The 20081-nt window shown below is 29.4% G+C and overlaps 5 protein-coding genes and 1 long non-coding RNA gene across 7 annotated transcripts; 4 read left to right on the top strand and 2 right to left on the bottom strand.

Annotated features, from left to right (window-relative positions):
- The first annotated feature begins 336 nt into the window (after positions 1–336).
- LOC122629338 (transmembrane protein 68) lies at positions 337–3223 on the top strand. The gene is made up of 6 exons (XM_043812693.1): positions 337–719; positions 994–1132; positions 1245–1339; positions 1521–1882; positions 1956–2159; positions 2289–3223. The coding sequence occupies exons 1-6, from the start codon at positions 671–673 to the stop codon at positions 2394–2396; spliced, it is 957 nt and encodes a 318-aa protein (XP_043668628.1). The 5' UTR covers positions 337–670; the 3' UTR covers positions 2397–3223.
- Positions 3224–3572: 349 nt separating this feature from the next.
- LOC122626886 (peptidyl-prolyl cis-trans isomerase Fkbp12) lies at positions 3573–5822 on the top strand. The gene is made up of 4 exons (XM_043807417.1): positions 3573–3835; positions 4137–4184; positions 4519–4705; positions 4849–5822. The coding sequence occupies exons 1-4, from the start codon at positions 3799–3801 to the stop codon at positions 4904–4906; spliced, it is 330 nt and encodes a 109-aa protein (XP_043663352.1). The 5' UTR covers positions 3573–3798; the 3' UTR covers positions 4907–5822.
- Positions 5647–13019, bottom strand: LOC122626876 (protein EFR3 homolog cmp44E). 2 transcript variants are annotated; one of them, XM_043807394.1, is made up of 16 exons: positions 12761–13019; positions 10095–10171; positions 9722–9837; positions 9322–9484; positions 8973–9125; positions 8787–8893; positions 8583–8726; positions 8424–8502; positions 8214–8349; positions 7863–8134; positions 7605–7777; positions 7165–7525; positions 6878–7077; positions 6700–6799; positions 6479–6634; positions 5647–6396 (listed from the first exon to the last, which is right to left on the bottom strand). In XM_043807394.1, the coding sequence occupies exons 1-16, from the start codon at positions 12840–12842 to the stop codon at positions 6247–6249; spliced, it is 2469 nt and encodes an 822-aa protein (XP_043663329.1). In that variant the 5' UTR covers positions 12843–13019; the 3' UTR covers positions 5647–6246. The 2 variants fall into 2 exon arrangements, with proteins under 2 accessions (XP_043663329.1, XP_043663338.1); XM_043807403.1 differs by lacking the exon at positions 12761–13019 and adding an exon at positions 10239–10296.
- Positions 13020–14166: 1147 nt separating this feature from the next.
- LOC122629867 (chymotrypsin-1-like) lies at positions 14167–15416 on the top strand. Its single transcript, XM_043813718.1, has 4 exons — positions 14167–14266; positions 14463–14773; positions 14892–15140; positions 15232–15416. Exons 1-4 carry the CDS (start codon positions 14218–14220, stop codon positions 15376–15378), a joined length of 756 nt encoding a protein of 251 aa, XP_043669653.1. The 5' UTR covers positions 14167–14217; the 3' UTR covers positions 15379–15416.
- Positions 15417–16402: 986 nt separating this feature from the next.
- Positions 16403–17843, bottom strand: LOC122629858 (chymotrypsin-2-like). The gene is made up of 4 exons (XM_043813705.1): positions 17707–17843; positions 17274–17581; positions 16728–16982; positions 16403–16644 (listed from the first exon to the last, which is right to left on the bottom strand). The coding sequence occupies exons 1-4, from the start codon at positions 17762–17764 to the stop codon at positions 16501–16503; spliced, it is 765 nt and encodes a 254-aa protein (XP_043669640.1). The 5' UTR covers positions 17765–17843; the 3' UTR covers positions 16403–16500.
- Position 17844: 1 nt separating this feature from the next.
- LOC122629873 lies at positions 17845–18400 on the top strand. Its single transcript, XR_006327359.1, has 2 exons — positions 17845–18196; positions 18316–18400. It is a non-coding gene; the product is annotated as an uncharacterized LOC122629873 (long non-coding RNA).
- The last annotated feature ends 1681 nt before the right edge of the window (positions 18401–20081 follow it).

Below are 20081 nucleotides of genomic sequence, written 5' to 3'. Positions count from 1 at the left end.
GCGTCACTAAAGTGAATGGTACACAGATGTGTACCTGGCTTGCTTACACAGTTTTTTCCACTAACATATCACATTAAATCATATCTAGAACAGTAATTTTAGATTTACTGTTTTAAAAACAAGAAATTCCCTACTTGTAGTTTGCCAACTTGGTAATCATTGGGAAATGGAATTTAATTTTCATCGATGCAGTGATAATATAGATAGTAGATTACGATAGTATATTATATATTTACATATGTATAATATGTGTGTGTGTGTGTTTATACACACATATATATATCCGTTAGTGTATATACGTGTATATCGTTATTTATAAATATATTTATCAAAAAAAAAAAAAAAAAAAAAAAAAAAAAAAAAAAAAAAAAAGATAATAGCGTAATGTCATGCATTTAAATTAACGTAGAGAATTTTAAAACAGTGAAAGTAACAATCATTCCTCTTAAATTTTATGATTTGTCATGTAATAATTATCAATGCATAATATCGCGTGAACTTTTAACGAAATATGTAAATATTTAATTATTATTCTACAAAATAAATATTGGAACATATATCTTATTATTGTACAGTTTTAAAAAGATAATACATATGTATATAAATGTTAATTAGTGAAGATTTTTTTGAGATATAATTATTTTTATTGTTTATATTTATAAAAAAAAACATGTTTTCTATAACTTTCGACATACAAAAAACAATACAAGATATTATGGGTAATATATAATTTATATTATTTTTATATTTTGTTACTTGAATAGCATGCAATGTTATATTTATATATTATAATGGCATTCTTAAATTTGTTGTAAATGCAGTATTCTCTTTTTTTTATAATAACTTATTTAAAAAAAATATATATATGTATATATATATATACACATGTTACTCAAATATAATTTTTTAGATATATTCTAATATTAAAGTAAAAATTAATTGTAGTTATTATATTAGTAAAAATTATTTGTACTTGTTCTTTTTAATTTTTAGTTAAATACATTGATGTGGATTTTACATTATGGCTGTCTTGGCTTTTAATGCCATTACTTATAACATTTTTACTTCCACTTATAATCGTTCTTCTGTTATATTTAACTGCTTTAATATTATACATATACCGATTACACAGGTTAGTATATCGGAATAATCTATTTATTATTTATTACATATGATATATTTGTTTAATTTGATATTAACTTTTTTAAATACTTGTTTTGTTAAATTAATTATTCATCTTATAGAGTAAGAATTCAAAGTGCTTATGGAACTGATTGGAAAATTGCAGCTCAATCCGTAGCTGCTGCTATTTGGGATGCGCATGGATGGATTTGGCATGGTATGATTCACATACTACATCTAATGCATAAAATTGAATTTGCAAAAATATGAATGTAATAATTTTTGTAGAAGTATATAAATAGACGATCATTAGTAATGATATTACTCGTAATAATAACTACACTGAAACAGTCTGCCAAAATTTCAACATCATTGGAATATACATGTGTTTTTGTCAGGGTATGAAGTTGTTGGCCTTGAAAACATACCAAAAAATGAAGCAGCAATGTTGATATTTTACCATGGAACAATACCTGTTGATGTCTACTATTTTCTTGCAAAAGTAGTTCTATATAATTCAAAACTAATCTACACAGTAGCGGATCGTTTCCTTTTTAAAATTCCGGGTTGGTCTATTATTTCCGATGTCATGCGTGTAATACCTGGTACAGTTCAGACATGCTCATCTATCTTGAAAGAAGAAAATCTACTTGCTATTTTACCAGGAGGTGTTTATGAAGCACAGTTTGGAGACTCTTATTATAAACTTTTATGGAAAAAAAGAGTAGGTTTTGCAAAAGTTGCATTAGATGCTAAAGTGGTATGTGTTATATCATATAGTTAACATTTCAATATTAATTTGATTAGATCATAATATTTATATTACATTGCAGAATATAATCCCGATATTTACAAGGAATATTAGAGAGGCATTTAGAACAGTAACTTGGGGTCGTAGAATACTATTACGTATATATGCAGCAACAAAATTCCCAGTTGTTCCAATTTATGGTGGTTTCCCTGTAAAAATGATAACATATGTAGGTAAACCAATTCCTTATGACGAGAGTCTTACACCCGAACAATTACAAAAAAAGGTAAACAATATAAAAGATTTAAATATATCTTAAGTTTAAGTTTATCTTATAAAACAAATTATCTTCCTTGATAAAATTATAATATATATTCCTTTCAAAAAAAATGTTTCCATCTTATATAATATTTAGGTTGCTACAGCTGTAGAAACTTTAATAAAGGAACATCAACAGATACCAGGAAGTATTACACGGGCCCTCTTAGAAAGAATTTTTTCTCCAGAGAAGAAGACATACTAATCATAGATTTTAAAAAAGTATCCAATTGAATCTTTTTGAAAACCATCCATATATACTATTTCTATATGTTACTATAAGATAAAATGTGTACTTCTTATAATTTAATATAATTACTAGTCTTTTTAGAATAGAAAAAAAATTTCCTTGATTTGAAGATGAAAGTCTCTCAAGAAATCATGTTTATAAAAAAAAAAAAAAAAAAAAAAAAATAGTATTGGAAACATTAGGTGTGAAATTCATGTTTAAATTGGAGGCCTTAAAGAGAATCCATCAAAATAATATATAATTTTATATGTGTTCCATTTTCCAATATACTTTTATAGTATACTATAATATTTCCTCTTCTTAAAAATCGCAGGTTTATAGGTGTTTCTATCATTCTTTCAGTATACGGGTATATAAAGGTGTTATCATTATAAGTTATGTTTAAGAATATATTTGATATTCTTTTTTTATTGAAATTGAATCATAAATGACAAGCAATATTTAACTTATTGTATATTTTTCGTAATATATTTATATTTCGTATATATGTACAAGTACATTTAACACATGTACTTGCATCATTATCATAAAAGCTTTTTTCCATGGTGCATAGTATTTATAAATATTTTGTTATTTTTAATAAGTACTTAAATATTGAAATAATTTCAAAGGTCTAATATCGCTCCTCGCTACTCTGTAATCTTTACTTTTTATATTTTAGTTTTATATTTTATTATTCTAGTTCTGAAACATCACTTTTTGATTTAATCTTTTTTAATAGGAATAAGAAAATTTCAGTAATTCTTATTTATATCGATAAAATATATGTATCCACTTCTTCGAAAAATTATTTTTATTTTGTGATACATTCCTGTGATCTAAGTACTTGATATTAATTATATATATACATATATATAATATATATATATATAATATAATATATATATATTATATACATATATATATATACATACATATATGAGAACATTGTAAAAAAATAAAATAATAAAAGATCTGTTAATATAAGATAATCTTTAATTAATTCGATTTTAATACAATAATATATGTATATAATAAGGAAAAGCAAGTATATAAAAAATTTAAATGTTGCGCCAGGAAATGTTACCATCGATCACAACAATTCAAGAGGAAGTAGCACGATAGTAGCGCCTCTGTCGGCGATTTGAACAATTGATATTTCTTTCCTAGTGCGGGGGTATCCAGGGGTTTCTAAGGAACCTTATTTTTCAACAAGCGGCATTGGCTTAGGATCGTCTCCAATCGTCTCTTAAGTTAGCGGAAAGCACGTTTATACGATTTCTGCTAGCCGGTCTTGACGATCCTCTTCGCTCTAACGGATTTTAGGTAGACCTTTATTGAACAAGTTAAGTAATTCTACAGTGAAAAGAAAGCAATCATGGGCGTGGATGTCGAAGTTCTTTCTCCCGGTGATGGTAATTATTCTTTTGATTTCTTATTTCTTACCTGCCTTTCCCCTACTCTATTGAATTGTAAAAATTTTATCTACATTATTTCTTTCCGATATACTTCAATGCGGAATGCTCGTAAACACGTTTCGTCCATCTGCATATTTTCGGATAAAAATTATTTTTCCAATATTTTTTTGTCTTCGTGCTCAATGATCGTACTAGTGAATGTCGACATTGGAATACTTTTATGCGAGTCATGTACTTGAATTAATAACACCCATCGTCCATATATTTTTTCGCAATACGAAATTATTTATATTTGCAGGTCAAACGTATCCCAAAACGGGGCAAACTGTAGTCGTTCACTACACAGGTATTATAATTTATGAGTTAACCTCGGTATAAATCATATTTTCTTATCATTTTATGTGATGCGCGCACGCGCGCGCGTGTGTATGTATGTATGTGCATATAGAATTTATAAATATGTTTAAATTATATTATTATTTGCGATAACGAGGTTGTAATTTTTATGGCCATTAGTCACGTTACGAATAATTCTTTTTTCCTTGATAAATATCAGCTTGATTCTGAAAGAAAACACTTTTAAGTTTTTTTTATAAATATAAGAAATTTATATCATACAGAGATATGATCTTATCTCTTGTGATTTGTTCAGTCGTAATATGCTTCAAATTACATCATAGGTACCTTGAACAATGGAAAGGTATTTGACTCTAGCAGGGACCGTGGAAAACCATTTAAATTTAGAATCGGGAGAGGAGAGGTAATTAAAGGTTGGGATCAAGGTGTGGCTCAAATGTGTGTTGGAGAACGTGCTAGGCTAACATGTTCACCAGACTTTGCTTATGGTAGTCGAGGACACCCAGGAGTATATCCTTTAATACAAAGATAAATATAATATAATTGCAATATATTATAATTATTGTTTTATGAAATGATTATCTCTCTATTAGTATTATTGTACGTTGTTTATTTATAAATATTTATTTATATTAACCTTGACAAAGACACACTATTCCACCAAATTCTGTTCTTATCTTCGATGTGGAGCTGCTGAAAGTGGAGCCTTAGAATACTCTACAAAGTATATTTGTACCGACCAAACACCTAAATATCTGAAAACTAAGGAAGCGCTTTGAAATTTATTACTTTAAGTAGTCATTGTACAGACGGCACTTTGTACACAACAATTCAATCGCTCATATTTTTAGAAAAAACATTATCTCTGATCACAATTTACAGTAGAAATATTAATAGGAGATAAAATGAAGGAATAAAGCTAAAAAAAATTATATCCACAATATGAATTATGGGACTATATTAAATATATTAATATTTAATTATCTTTTAAAATGATATTACTTAACTTGCATAGTTTGCTTAAAGATGTTCCTGCAATGAGCGGTTGAATAATTAAACCTTAAAACATTTGGAAAATACAATCTGTTCATTCCATTTACTTAGCATTTGGTAAATAATCATCTGCATATTTTGTACAAAAATTTTCAATATCACACGAAGTGTAATTGTACTAACGATGTAATAGTCATAAATATTTACATTTTAAAATTCAATAAAAAATTGAACTTACTGAATAACTAATGTAATTCTCTTGGGTTAGGTGGTATGGATATATATGTCATAGTATATTTTTAGAGGTAATATCTTAAATTTTATTGTTCTTTTACTAACTCTTAGAAATTCATTTTCTGTTACATTTTTTAAGTTCTACACTTTTTAACTTATGCAAAAACAAATATAACTATACAATATAATATGGAATAATTACTTTATTTTATAGATCAGTAAAATTTTGTTTTTCCATTTTTTCAATTTTTGTTTTATGCATCAATGTACATACATAGTGATAATAAATACACAAGCACTATTAATATGTGCCAGCATGGCACTTGTACTTAGTGTTTTACATTCTACATTACTAATGTTTTACAATATGTGCTGCAAATAAATACTTATACAACAGAAATATTTGATTAAATTCTATTCCCATACTAAGTCAATACCAATATTAAATTTCAGCTATTATTCTAAATAACAACATTTGTGAAACAATGAAGAAACGTAACATATTAAATAATATTAATTATTAAGATATATTATCCCATATTTTGTAATTGATAAATGAATTGGTGTCACTTTCAAGTCATAAAAATATTCTTGTATATAAAAATATATATCACAAATTATACATATATACGTATGCATTGCAGTACGATAATGTAAATAAATATTGTAAATTGTAATTGACTTCCATGAGTGATAATAACATTACCTTTATAACATAATAAAAGAAGCATATACATATACATATTTATATATATATATATATGCTTATATATATATATATTATATATCATATATATTATATATATTTATACGTTTACCTTTCTCTAATAAACAAATAATTCTGGAAAATGTATTTCATAAGCTGGCGTTTGACTAGGTTTGGCATCTGCTTGCGGTCCTCCTGGGATTATATTGCGTGGATCAACCGTCAACGTATTAAATATTTCCGACAGTTTACTTTGTAAAACGTCATGCTATAATCAAACATAGTTAATATGATTTCGTCGCACGTTGATATTAATACATTCATAAGTTAAAACGATTCGTTTTCAATACCTTTGGTTGTGTTATAGATACAAGATCTTGGAATGGTGCACTTCGGAAGAATTGTGAAAGTTGGATTCGTTTTTCCTCTTCTATTACATTATTGTTATTAGTTTCTGTCAAAATTCTTTTCATGCTTTCGAATGTTAACTCTTCGCCAGGTAGTTTCTAATAAAGCAATAAACGACATTAGTATTATCAATAATAATTATTATAATTAATAAAAAATGTACCTTTTGAACACCTGGAGATGAACCTCCACTGTCCAGTTCTCCAGTACCAGAGTTAATATCAGCCAATGAATTTCGTCCTGCGCTATCAACCCAGGAATGCCTTTCAAAAGGACGTATATATGTTATATAGGTAAAATATAAGTCGAATACGGAATAAAAATAATTAATATTATATTACCTATGTTGTAAAGAAGTACTACTATAACCAGATCCTTGCTGGAGTTTTCCACTATCCAGCCCAGCACCTTTCAGACATTCACTTACTACAGTTTGATCTACTAATAACGTAGCTGCTAATCTTGGAGATAAATTACTATCATACTGAGATTGTAAATTAGGCAATAGATGTGGGGCTTCCTTTCGGCGAGCTTCAACGACCTAAAGAAATTTTTTATGAATTATTGGTTCTAATAATATATATATATATCATCATAATCTTATCATGTACATTTATATAGCAAATACCTTTTGTGCATAATCCATAAGAGAAGTAATATTGCAAACGTAAGAAATCAAAACAAGTAGACTAATCACAATAGCATGTAAATTGAATTTCAATGTAACACTTATTTGGCCGCTTGTTAGTGCTAGATCTTGAAGACTCAAAACTAATCTTAATAGCTCTAGAATAGTATCCTCAGAAGCAAGTTCTACGACTAGTAAAGCTAAAGTAGTATATATAGATTCCACATTTTCAACAGTATTGCTTGTTAATTCTAGTGATTCATAAAGTGCTAGATAAATTTCAGGTCCATGTTTTCGAATAAATATAACGTCCGGCCTGGACGACTTTTCGACTACCAGATCGAGTTCGGCAACGTTCACGCTGCCAAATAAAACAAAATATTTATAGAAACATCTGCCGACTATACCGATTGACACATAGCTTAACTAACTCAACTTACGTGGGCTTTGCAAGTTTTGCAATATTATTATGTCTGTCGATTAACGTGTGGAATATTTTTTGTACCAAGAGTCTCATTTCAGCATCTGATGCCAGGGACATCCTAAGCAATGGTTCTAAGAAACTTGGTGGAAACGTTGTATTTAAATGAATCGTTTTATATTTTGTACCGACCTATAATAACGTTAACGCGTATATAAATTAATAATTTTTATTAAGAATTTTATATCAAATAGTTAACAATATGAATATAATTTACCTTCAAGAGAGATTTTAAAAGAATACTTTGAAGTAGAACGTCTCCCTTACCAACAGAAATTATACGATCTGTTTGGTTATAAGGAACTTTACTCATTATGAACATCATTATTTCGATCTTTTGATAATCTGGAAGATGATTTGCAAATTCTCCAAGAGCATTAATAAGAGCTTCTTGATATAACTGCTCGTCATTGCTGGATGATTGGTTTCTTGTTACACTAACACGTAAATGAGATAATAACGAGTTGATGATCTCCAAAACAGAAGGACCTTAAATAAATGTATATAAAACAATTAAATATTTTAGATTTTTTTTCTACATAGACCAATTATAATATCTAGATCTTACCAACACTCTCTCCAGCTGCTATTGAAATAATTTTTGATAATGTATCTGCAATGCTCGTTCGTATTTTTGGAGATGATTTTGAATGATCATCAAGATGAGTCATTAAAGCTTCGACAACAGTGTAAGAATATTGTGACTGGAAATAAAAATTTACTTTAAAATTAAAAAGACATTTCTTGGTTACACATTATGTTTTACTATTTAACCAACCTGTATAGAGAACATTATTATCCTAAAAATATGAATAGCAAAATAATTGGGAACCCATAGCTGGTGATTATCCAAATGTCTGAAAAAAAATTTTTATTATAATTCATTCGGACGTTTATTTAATAATTGTATTATCTACGAAGAAAAAATGTATCGTACCTTAAGACAGGTCTGATGACACATCGAATATGACCGAATGAAGCTCGACCAACGAGTTCTCGCATACAAGTTTCTGCAAATTGTGGTGGATCGGATCTCTCCTCGGTTGTGCATTCTGGTGTTGCATCTTCCTTATTGGCATATCTGTAAAATGATATGTTCATGAAATATAAATATAGTCTGTTTTATTTGATTTTCACTGACCTTGTATTTTGCATATTATATAATAATGAAGGTACAATTTTATCCATATGAACAGGTTCCCAAATGTTCTCTACTAGGTCATCGGAAAGAGTTTTTCTTACAACACCCTGTGAATAATTTTAATTAATTATATAAATCATAATGATATATAAATACACACATATATATAGTTATATAAAATTATACCTGCAATCCTTGGATTCCTGCAAGTCTGATTTGTTTGCGAATAGTGGGGTCGTCGTGATTGGAGTGGCACATTGCAGAGTATTTTGATACAAAGAAATCGTAACGTGTGTGATAAGACGGCGTGTCTTCTTCGATGTTGGCAAATCTGACAAACTGGAAGAAGCCAGGACTTTGTTCAACTGAATTGAAACATATGATTAGTTTGTATTATAAATAAACATAATAGAACCAAAACGATATCATTAGCATCATACATGCATATATATAAAAGAACATTATAAATAAATACTTAGTATACTGGTTATATATTTTTTTGTTTTAATTATCCACACGATAAATGTTTACTTACAGATTGAGTTGCTAGAATCTGTAATTGTGGATCTGTAGATTCTAGTAATTTTTGGACCATTTTTAAAAAACTTTCAACAAATAAATTAAGAGTTTGAGCATGACATGCAACTAAGAGTTGATCCATTGCTTCCATGGCAATAACCACAAATCCATTTCTTCTCCTATTAAAAGATTTTTAAATCATTTTTGTTACGTTTAATTCATTTTACTAGTTAAATAACAAGTTGTCAGTATTTTTATTTTTTCAATCATTTACAAAATGTTTCAATTACAATCCTATTATATGCAAAACAATTAAAAATGACATAAGAGAGATAATGACAGGTACTAAATAATTCACATTAATTTTTTTAAAAATGCTGACACATTCCTTGCAGATAGAATTATATAATATTTACCTGTATATATCTCTGGAAGCTCTTTGAAATAAGTACTCCCCTATTCTATCTAATTTTTCAGGACTGCTCAATGAATAAAATGTCAGCTTTTCCATATTATTCTTAACCAGGCCATCCTATATTACAAGATATTTTTATTTTACATCATAACTGATTTTATACTTCGATACAAATATTGATTATTTTTTGACTGATGTCTATAGTTATAGCAACCAGTAGATATACTTTGCACAAAAGAGCTATATATTTATATGACATTAAATTCTAAAATATTGTCAAATTTCCTATTATATCCGATATACTTAAATATTATAACATCAAAAAACACCTAATGGTATTAACAGCTAAAAATTAATTATAAAAAATAAAGTACCTGTGGGTTGACAGGAAAGATGTTGTCAACCAGTCTCTTGTACCTTGGGCGTAACGCGGAACAACACCAGCAGCAACCTAATACAAATGAAAGAGAATTTTCATTAGATAAAATATATTTATAAGGAAGTTAAAATAACGTTACAATGTGACTTGATCGAATTGATGAATTCTCAAGAATAGTCGAGATAACAATGAATGACAACAATCATGAAACTGCAGTATTCACCAAACATTTTGAGGAGAATAAGTCGTACGCATTCAACATGAACGTTCTTCGATTTCTACAGACGTTATCGGTCGGGTAAAGTCGCGAGAGGGAAAAGAGAGAAAGAGAAATAATTTATTTTCCTATGTACTGTATTACCAACAAGTTGCAATTTTTGATTCGATTAAGAAAATATATACCACGCGTCCAGCGATCTTCTTTATCGATTGTTGTTACTAAACGTTGTTTTAATAATAACAATGATCATAAACGTAACACCAACGATACGTAGTTTATTTAATTGTTTAAAAAATATTTCGATATGCATTGTTGTATGATAATATTTTTTTACTGACAGAACTAACATTATTGTAATTGCAGTTTGTGCAACGATCCGTTCGATGGCAGCATTATTCTTATTTTCATGAATGAAACAGTTTTGAATGATATAGTATTTCTTTGGCTATTTCTTTTTGAATGAGTAATCATATTTTTTTAGTGTGTCTTAGAATAATCTTTTTGCGTGATTAGAATAGTTAAAGATAGAACGTATTACAAGGTATTAGAATAATATCGAGAGAGAGAGAGAGAGAGGTAGACAGGGAGAGAAAGAGAGAGAACATTTATATGCAAATAGTAATAGAGCGAACGACGAAACGTCATGAATTAAACATTAACAAGAGCTCATTGAGAATTAATGGTATCGCTAAGTAGATTTATGATGAATAAATTAATTATCGTCTTAGCAGACTAGAAAATCTTGGTATTGTTCACGGTAAAACATAAACAATAGCATCACCGTATAATATTTAAGTTTAATAGTAAAATGTAAATTTAATTTTAATATCATATATGGTAGATATATGTGTACGTACTTACGTATACACATAGATATTCAACGATAAAAAGGATGTTTTTAGACTTTGAAATAGCCATGGGAATTTTACCACGTCGATGTAAGTCTTCGGAAATCAATAATAGCACGCGCACATAGTTTGAACGCTACTTAAGACGATTGGTCATCCTTGCAGAAACGATCAATAATATCGTGAATAGAAAATGCTTTGCTGTTGAAAGATAATACGAACGTTTTTCTTAAGATAATACGACAACTCAAGATAAATATTAAAAGTTATCATTGAAAAAACATGATTATTTTCAATGTCGAAGCTTGAAAAAACTCGACTTAATTTTTCTTACTTAGAAATTATTTATTTCAAGTCGTGTCTTTTAATTTTTTATTAAACAATTAATATATATATATATATATATATATATATATATATAATCGAATTATTTTATTATTCGTTCACTCAAAAAATGACGATCGTTTAATTTATTCGAAGAAAACGGCAAACGAACAAGACAATATCGTTTTAATAAAGTTATACATTTTTTTTTTTTTATTGATAATCCGATAAGATATGTTCAATGTCAAGAGAACTTTCTTCATTATTATTGAACATTGATGTGTGGGACTAAGTCGGTGACCATACACGTTTAGAAATCGTTGCACGTATTAGACGCTTGAACATACTCGAAAGAATGAAAAGTATTTTTGCGTCAGAGTTGCGCTCCATTGATGAAGACATATTTTTAACATTGACGAACGATAGAAAATTCCATTTCATTGACCCATATACAGTATTTTCATCAAAGAAGTTTCGACACTTGATTACACACACGTACAGACACAAACAGGAAACATAGATATTGCAAACGTGTTCGTGTTATAATCTACAATTTTACGACAATTAACGTTCTAATAGTAAAACAGAAAACTTTTTTAGAATTCGTTCTCTTTTATAATAATGTTCTCTGTTATACGTTATTACGAAAGAAAGAGAAAGAAAAAGATAGAGAAAAAAAGGGAGACTACAAAATGTCGTTCGCATTTTAAATTAGATTGTCAAGTAAGACAATGATAACGACACGTTTTAATTTTTTATTAGAAAGACAAATGGAAAGAAATAGATTTATGAATACATCATATCAGAACGTATAAATATTAATATAAATAAATATACCTTATATATATATAGGTATATCTACATTAATATTACATTTACTTACATAAGTATATTACTTATTTAATTTGCGTCAACATAGAACATACTTATGCAAGCTGAATCACATATAACGTGTTCATTAGTTAAATACACACATGACACAGACAGTTTAAATGTATATTTAAAAGTCTACATAGATTATACAGGGTGAACCATAAGAAACGAAATATTTAACTTTCTTCTTGGTCACTTTAATATGATAATAATTTGGAATTATTTCACAGTAACATTTGATCCAACACTCTCTAAAAAACTTTTTTGATTATAGATCATACTCAACGATCGTGATGCTTCTCGTGATTCATTCTGTATCGCTTATATATATCAAACTCATATTCATTTCGAATGAAGATGATTTAGTGAATGTAAACGAACGAGTAATGTACTTACAACCTGGATCGGTACACTTTTGTATAAGTGATCCAAAAATTTCAGGTGCCTCAGCTTCTAGACAACATCTGACGAGTGCCATATCCTTCGAGATTTGTCCTCTCAGCTTCCATGAGATTCTTTCTCTTTTCTTTATCTTTTCCTTTGTTTGTTTGACGTGATGTTTTTAATCAAAACTAAGAGATGAAAAACAGAGGAGACAGAGCTCCGTCGACGCGCGGCGTCGCGACGCCTGTGCTCCACTGACCCGCATGCACAGCACACGAGGTGATCTCACGACTACCCTTGATAATACTTTCTCTGGTTACGTCACTCGACAGAAGGGCGCCTGTGCTAAAGCTTGCCAAGTTGGAAGGGTGACAGAGAAAGGCGAATTACCACGCTCTTTTAAAAAACAAAAAAGAAGATCGTACGATACTTTTATGCACTCTGCTTTTTCTTGTTTCTTTTTTATTTTTTTTTATTTCTTTTTTTTTTTTTTTTTATTTAGTTTTTCTTTTTTCACAAGAAAAATTATGAGAACATTTTTACGTAATATAATATAGCGTGCGCGTGTATACGAAGTATAAAATAAATGGAAAAATATGTTTTACGAGACGAAACGAAGTTCGTCTTTTTTCTAGACGAATTTTAAATCGCTCAATCATTCGAAATATTATTTGAATTCTAAAAAAGTAATTTTTCTGTTTATTGTTATATGAGGAAAGTAATATAATCTATGGGTAATTCTGTATTTGACCCACATGTTTCAAAAACAGTTCCAAACGGAGAGCATTGAAGCAGATGACGTCATAGAACACGCCGACGCCATTAATTAATCACCTTAGTCTTCCTTCCTTTTGGATAGGTTTGCATTCTCGATCGATCGGTAGTTCGAGAGTAAATTGTGTCACGTTTAATTTTTTACCAAATTTAATAAAACAGTATATAACAGTATTTTTCTTTTATTGTTAGGTAGATTATTAAATATCGAATGAAAGTCAAATAAAATAAAAAGATCTATAAAGATTACTAATAAAATAAAATAACTTATCAATAATTTTTATAGCGTTTTTTTGACTCATCTCACGATTATATTTGTGTGCAATAATTGATTTATTACGAAAGAAAGTTTAACGAAGATTAGTGAAGCATATCAACGAAAAAAAGATGAATTGATTTTGTAATTTCGTATATTATTTCTTTAATGCAGACGATTACGTTTTAATTAAACCTAATCAACGTTATCATTGTCTACAATGAAGATGACGTACGTTTTTGTGGATCTGTTTATTTTAGAAAAAAAAGACAGCTGCAAATCAAGGACATTGATAAGTACAAATTTACGAGTATGTATTTATACATGTGTATATACATATATATATATATATATATATATATATATATATATATATATATATATATAAGAGAAGATTCTTCTTCAATTCGTTTATTATCAAATCATTAAATTCATCATCATGTGTCGCTTCTATTTGGCTCTTTTCGTGCTTGGTGTTCTTGCTAGAGGTAAAAGAAAGAAAAAAAAAAAGAAAGTTCTAATCGACAGACGAATGAAACTTTCATTTCAAGAATAATGTCTTACGATAAATTGGATCATTATTATTTAGAATTAAATTATCGTCATTCTAATTTTGTTGGAATTTTTTGTTTTCGTTTTGTCTTATATACTTCAAAATTGATCATTTGTTTGTTTATACAAAAGCATACGCCGAAGCACCCGAACGTATAGTAGGAGGTAATCGTGCAGCTCTTGGTGAATTTCCCTATCAAGTTTCCCTCAGAATCTATAACAATCACGTATGCGGTGGAAGTATCATCTCTTCGAGACACATCGTTACTGCAGCTCATTGTGTTAACGAGTGGCATCTTCCCAATCCTCGTTATACCGTTGTATCTGGAACTAATTATCTTAATAATGGTGGTCAATTTCACAATGTCACATCTGTTATTGTTCATCCTAAATACATAGGTACATCGCAAACCTCTTGGGTCAACGATGTCGCTGTGATTAGGGTAATTACGAATTATTTATAAAAAATTCATCGACGCTTAAATTTATTCTTTCTGATAAAATATTAAACAAATGTTTTTTTTTTTAAACAATTTTTCTAACAACATCTTATCTTTGCAGCTACAATATCCCATGGTTTTCAACAGCTTACAGAAACCTATTCCATTGCTTGGCTTGGAAGTACCAAACAATAGTTTACTTCGTTTGAGTGGATGGGGTAGAATTTATGCGAAAGGTCCAATTTCTAATGCATTATTGAAGATCGATTTGTATGCTACAAATAATAGTTTGTGCCAAAGACAACACACGCTACAGATCTATCCAAGTCATATTTGCGCATTTAATCAAAAAGGAATCGGTGCTTGCCAGGTGAGCAAAATTTATTTAATTAATTCTAATAATTAATTGTGATTGTGAAATTGATAATTATCAATATCATTTTTTTTTTTTATATTCACAGGGTGACAGTGGTGGCCCGCTTACTTATAACGGTAATCTCGCTGGTATTGTTTCTTGGGTTATTCCTTGTGCTCTTGGAAAACCTGATGTCTTTACCAAAGTTTCTTCTCATCTTAATTTCATTAGAAATGCCACGCTATATTTATGAAGCATTTAATTTTTAAAATATATACAATCTTCAAATAATTTTTTGTTCCAATTTTTTGTTTATAATAATTTTTATCCTTCATTTCTCAAACACGTTGAAGAGAAAAAAAAGGATTCAATGATTGATCATGTCGACTTGGAATAGTAACACATATTTTCTCAAGATATTTGTAAATTTCTTGGTAAATATTATTAAATAAATAAACAAATAAATAAATATATAACTATTGAAAAAACAATTTTTATTTTTATTAAGTATGATAACACAATAATACAAAGTAACTAAATAAAGTAAATGTAATAATATATAATATTTTAGTGGTTAATATTTGATATATCAATAAACTTTTTAAAAATTTCGAGCTAATTATATTGCAAATATATATATACATACAAATATACATGACAAGTCTTACAAACTTCATTGAATGAAGACATAAGAATTATAGATATTTTTATCTGTAATTATATGCAAATTAATTAAGTATCGATGCGAACACTTTTGAGATAACACGCTTATCGTCCATATATATAAGTTTCATATCATTTCTGATCATTCAAATAAAGCTGTCTCGATCGAATTCAATATTTACCCATACTATTTGTAGATGTATAACGAATATATTAAAAAATAAATCATCGAGACATAACGCATTTGTTTTTTTTAAATCGAAACGAATCTGAAATCAACCGATACACTGTGTTAATCATTATTATCACATATAACTTTATTTCTATTTAATCATATTTCAAAGAACGATAATAAACAATTTTAATTATATTTAATGACAATTCAATCATTAATATTAAATAATTCTTTAAATAAATGGCAATTCAATAATTAACATTAAATAAATATTTTAAGAGCTTTAGAAATTCTAAATATTTTAAGAAGTTTATTTTAAGAATATCATAAATACATTATCGAGTTATCGGTATAATTAATATTATTGATCTAGTAAAAGATAGGAAAAGGAGACACTATGAGAGATATTAAAAATATTAAATAAAATCGAAGAAACGGATTAAATGTATCGATTAAAATATTTATTGAAAATATAATGATGGAAATATATCATGAAATCATTAGTTTGTGCGTAAAATACAAGTTGTTAAATTCAATTTAACGAGCCATGGCGTCTTTGATGAAGTCAAGGAAACTATAAACGTTAGTAAAAATGTCAGGCAATCCTTGGGCGCAAGGAATTCCACCGGAGACGATACCGATTACGCGATGATTGTAGGCCAATGGGCTGCCACTGTCACCCTAAAAATAATGAATATTTAATTAAATTCAATAATTAATAATAAAAACGTTTAAATGTAATTTCACGAATTATCAACACTTACAGAGCATGTTCCAATATCCTTAGTAACCAAAGTACAGATTTGGCTCGAAATGATTTTTATATTATTGAAGTAGCTTTCACATTCCTTTTTAGACAATACTCTAAGTCCCAGTCTTCTGACTAAAGGAGATATGTTCTTTGGTGGTGAAGATGTTGCACCCCAAGCACCGATCAAAGCCTGAACGTTAACCGGTGGTGGTGAGTTTGGCAGAGCAAGAGATTTTACGCGAGTATTGAATTGGATTGGGCTGGAAAGCTGTAAAAAATAGAGACAAATGAGATATTTTAGATATTGAGAATACGAAGGAACAATGAGAGAAAGAAACAGAGAGAATGAATGAGCGAACGAAAGAAAATCTTTCGAGGATAATCCAAACGTGCGATATATTTTCAAAACGTAAAGATTTAGAACGAATTTTTTGATTCTTATCAAATTTCTATGAATTTAGTGAAACGAACGATTATGCCAAGTATGTCTTAAACATGAAAAAGATATGGACATAGAATATTCAATTCTGTTCGAGTTTAAATTCGTTAGCCAACTTACCTTGATTACACCGATGTCATTGACCCAAGTATCGTCGGAGTCATAGTCAGGGTGAGGGATATAAAGATCTGGTTTGTAAAACTGACCGCCAAGGTAAAGATTGTTTGTACCAGCAACAATGGTTACCTCACCAGGTTTTTTGTTTAATAGAGGTACAACGCAGTGAGCAGCGGTGAGAATGTGATACTGACCAATGATAGCACCACCACAATGTAGATTATTATTCACTCTGATGGATACCAAGTATGGAAATTCGTTATTTCTAGCAACTGTAGCGCCGATTAAAGCTTCAGGTGCGTCACCGTATACTGATAAACAAATTCGAACGTATGTTTCATTAGATAAAAGAATTTCAAAATTTTTGATAAAATTACAAAAAGGAAAAGAAAAATATGTATATATTTTTTTTCTTATAGATCCAACGTCAATTTACCAACGCCAATGGCGGCAGCCAAAAGACAAGCGATGATTGGAAGAGTTTTGCGTGCCATTTTTACGTTAATTTTTATTTTTTCTTTAATGATCGATGGATCTCTTTACCAAATCAGATCCATTAAAAATAGCCCGAGTCGATGTTTGATACAATTTATATACGAACATGGTGTTTATTTAACGTTTTCATTAACACCTGCGAATACTCCTTGACGGTATAGCGAACAACGTAGATTAAAATATAATCTCCACGATGCTTCTTTAATAATCAATATTTACGTAGCCCGTTAATTAACTCATTCAAGAAAGCTGCATTTATCGACCTTTAATATTTAAAGCATTTACTTTTTTATTTTTAATAATTAAATTTCCAAATCGGGCCTTCGAGAAGATTATCTTCGATCTAAACAATCAAAATTTTTATTCGACTACGTATCTTCTTATCAAAGATAATTATCACGTCATATGCATTTACGTTGCACAATGAACTGGTACGTTTATTATTACTATTATTATTATCATCATCATCATCATCATTATCATTATGATTATCTGCTTAGCATATCAATTTCAAGAACCCGATTTGAAATGTCGAAATCATCTTTTATAGCTCGAGCAATGATGCAGTCTCGAAAGGATAAGCCAGTTAATGAGAATTTCAAGAAGAAGAAGAAGAAGAAGAAAAAGAAAAAGAAAAAGAAAAAGAAAAAGAAAAAGAAAAAGAAAAAGAAAAAGAAGAAAAAGAAGTACGTAGAAGTACGATGACCTTCCCGACCCCCCATGAAATCTTTTGCAATAAACGCGTATGCTCTCAAACGCATGCAAATCTTTGTAGTAAAATACGAACATTTTGGAATATCTGATCGTCGTCCTCTTGTTCGTTACGTAAATATGAAATTACATGGCTAAGTGATTTTAAAATTCTTCTCTCTGTCTCTCTCATTAATTGATCCATATTAATACATCAGCATCCAACAAAAAATAATGAGTTCCAAAGTCCACAGAAATACATTCGAAAGCAGTCTTTTACGTAATACTCATAGAACAAGTAAATACATTAACATTTAATGTGATCGTGCGTTCGATCGACAATCGATTTACATGTAAGTATATAAGAGTATACATATGTGGTTATATAGTTATATTTCTTAGGTAGATCGCATCGATCGTTACGTAAAGCTACAGTTGTGATAAATGAAATCAACGAATTCGTGCTGTTAGCATGCTGTTTGGATAAACGGAGATGAATACTCATGAGAGATTCTCTCTAGCTGTCGAGTTCTTAAATGTCACGTAGAAATTTAGATCTCTAGAAATTGGCTATCGAGAGATGAGATCTGAGATAGTAAGAGCGTTAAGTACCACTTTGGCGAGAAAAATTTACGAACGAAAAGTATTCAAGAATATACACGATCGAAGATCGTTCGATCAGTCAGAGAAGATATCAGTCGGTAAACGCATTATATACCGAGTACTCATTATTCATCGGTGCGAGTACGTCGAGAGGATCGACGGTTCCCCTTGTCCCTTCTCTCTCTCTCTCTCTCTCTTGCTCTCTCTTACTCTCTTTCATTCTCTCATTCTATCATTCCCTCATTCTCTCATTCTCTCTTTCTCGCTCACTCTCGTAACTTGCGGTATATACTCTTGCGCGATATAAGGCAATTAAATCCATGGAATGTGCACACGCCATATGGTCTATCAATGGTGCTGCTACCCCGCTCGAATCACCAACCATTATTATTATCGCGGACAAGAAGTAGCCGGTAGGCACAGCTACTGGACCGAGAGACTTTATCAACCATGGAACTCTCACGATTCTCTTCTCGTTTATGGAAAACGACATGTATATTTTCGTCGTTGTTAACGTCCCACTTCAGAAGAGTATCATTCGTTGGAAAAAAAAAGAAGAAGAAGAAAATGGAAGAGAAGACGAAATGTATTTCGTAAGAATCTCGATTCTCATGTCGAGGGATCGAGAAGGAACGTCTCGAAGTTGTTCGAAATATTAATTATAGTTTCATTTAGATGCCAGATATGAAATCGTAAACTTCTCGTTCGACCATCGACGGCCTTCTTTTTCGAGGCTGATTACTTTAAGAGAAGAGTTATTATTTATTAGATTCTCAGAACGTCGATTATACAGGGTGTTACCAAAATGAGAGAACATGTTTGATTAACCTGTTTTATTATCATTGATAGATCCATTATTAACATTAATAATAAGAAAAAAGTAATAAGTGTATATGTGTGTGTGTATGTGCGTATAAGTTCGTGCGTGCATGCTGCCATGCGTCCGAATAAGCAAATTTTTTGCTGAAAAACTTTTCCTTTAATTTATTAGTTTAATGAGCTAATAATCTTTAGAAACACCCT

The sequence above is a fragment of the Vespula pensylvanica genome, chromosome 1 (assembly GCF_014466175.1).
Source record: "Vespula pensylvanica isolate Volc-1 chromosome 1, ASM1446617v1, whole genome shotgun sequence".
NCBI classification, from domain to species: Eukaryota; Metazoa; Arthropoda; class Insecta; order Hymenoptera; family Vespidae; genus Vespula; species Vespula pensylvanica.
The sequence above is the reverse complement of the archived record's forward strand: the minus strand, read 5'-3'. Positions and strand labels throughout refer to the sequence as shown.

What these genes read in the sequence shown, in the direction of transcription:
- LOC122626886 (XM_043807417.1), top strand. Translation starts at nt 3,799, where the DNA reads ATGGGCGTGGATGTCGAAGTTCTTTCTCCCGGTGATG. An exon ending in AGTTCTTTCTCCCGGTGATG is followed by an intron (nt 3,836 to 4,136) that starts GTAATTATTCTT and finishes TTATATTTGCAG; the next exon opens with GTCAAACGTATCCCAAAACG. An exon ending in AGTCGAGGACACCCAGGAGT is followed by an intron (nt 4,706 to 4,848) that starts ATATCCTTTAAT and finishes ACAAAGACACAC; the next exon opens with TATTCCACCAAATTCTGTTC.
- LOC122629858 (XM_043813705.1), bottom strand. Translation starts at nt 17,764, where the DNA reads ATGGCACGCAAAACTCTTCCAATCATCGCTTGTCTTTTGGCTGCCGCC. An exon ending in GGCTGCCGCCATTGGCGTTG is followed by an intron (nt 17,582 to 17,706) that starts GTAAATTGACGT and finishes TTTGTTTATCAG; the next exon opens with TATACGGTGACGCACCTGAA. An exon ending in ATGACATCGGTGTAATCAAG is followed by an intron (nt 16,983 to 17,273) that starts GTAAGTTGGCTA and finishes TATTTTTTACAG; the next exon opens with CTTTCCAGCCCAATCCAATT.
- LOC122626876 (XM_043807394.1), bottom strand. Translation starts at nt 12,842, where the DNA reads ATGGCACTCGTCAGATGTTGTCTAGAAGCTGAGGCACCTGAAATTTTT. An exon ending in CAGGAATCCAAGGATTGCAG is followed by an intron (nt 8,894 to 8,972) that starts GTATAATTTTAT and finishes AATTATTCACAG; the next exon opens with GGTGTTGTAAGAAAAACTCT. An exon ending in AGCAGCTGGAGAGAGTGTTG is followed by an intron (nt 8,135 to 8,213) that starts GTAAGATCTAGA and finishes CATTTATTTAAG; the next exon opens with GTCCTTCTGTTTTGGAGATC.
- LOC122629338 (XM_043812693.1), top strand. Translation starts at nt 671, where the DNA reads ATGTTTTCTATAACTTTCGACATACAAAAAACAATACAAGATATTATG. An exon ending in TACATATACCGATTACACAG is followed by an intron (nt 1,133 to 1,244) that starts GTTAGTATATCG and finishes TTCATCTTATAG; the next exon opens with AGTAAGAATTCAAAGTGCTT. An exon ending in CCGAACAATTACAAAAAAAG is followed by an intron (nt 2,160 to 2,288) that starts GTAAACAATATA and finishes TATAATATTTAG; the next exon opens with GTTGCTACAGCTGTAGAAAC.
- LOC122629867 (XM_043813718.1), top strand. Translation starts at nt 14,218, where the DNA reads ATGTGTCGCTTCTATTTGGCTCTTTTCGTGCTTGGTGTTCTTGCTAGA. An exon ending in GCTTGGTGTTCTTGCTAGAG is followed by an intron (nt 14,267 to 14,462) that starts GTAAAAGAAAGA and finishes TTTATACAAAAG; the next exon opens with CATACGCCGAAGCACCCGAA. An exon ending in AAGGAATCGGTGCTTGCCAG is followed by an intron (nt 15,141 to 15,231) that starts GTGAGCAAAATT and finishes TTATATTCACAG; the next exon opens with GGTGACAGTGGTGGCCCGCT.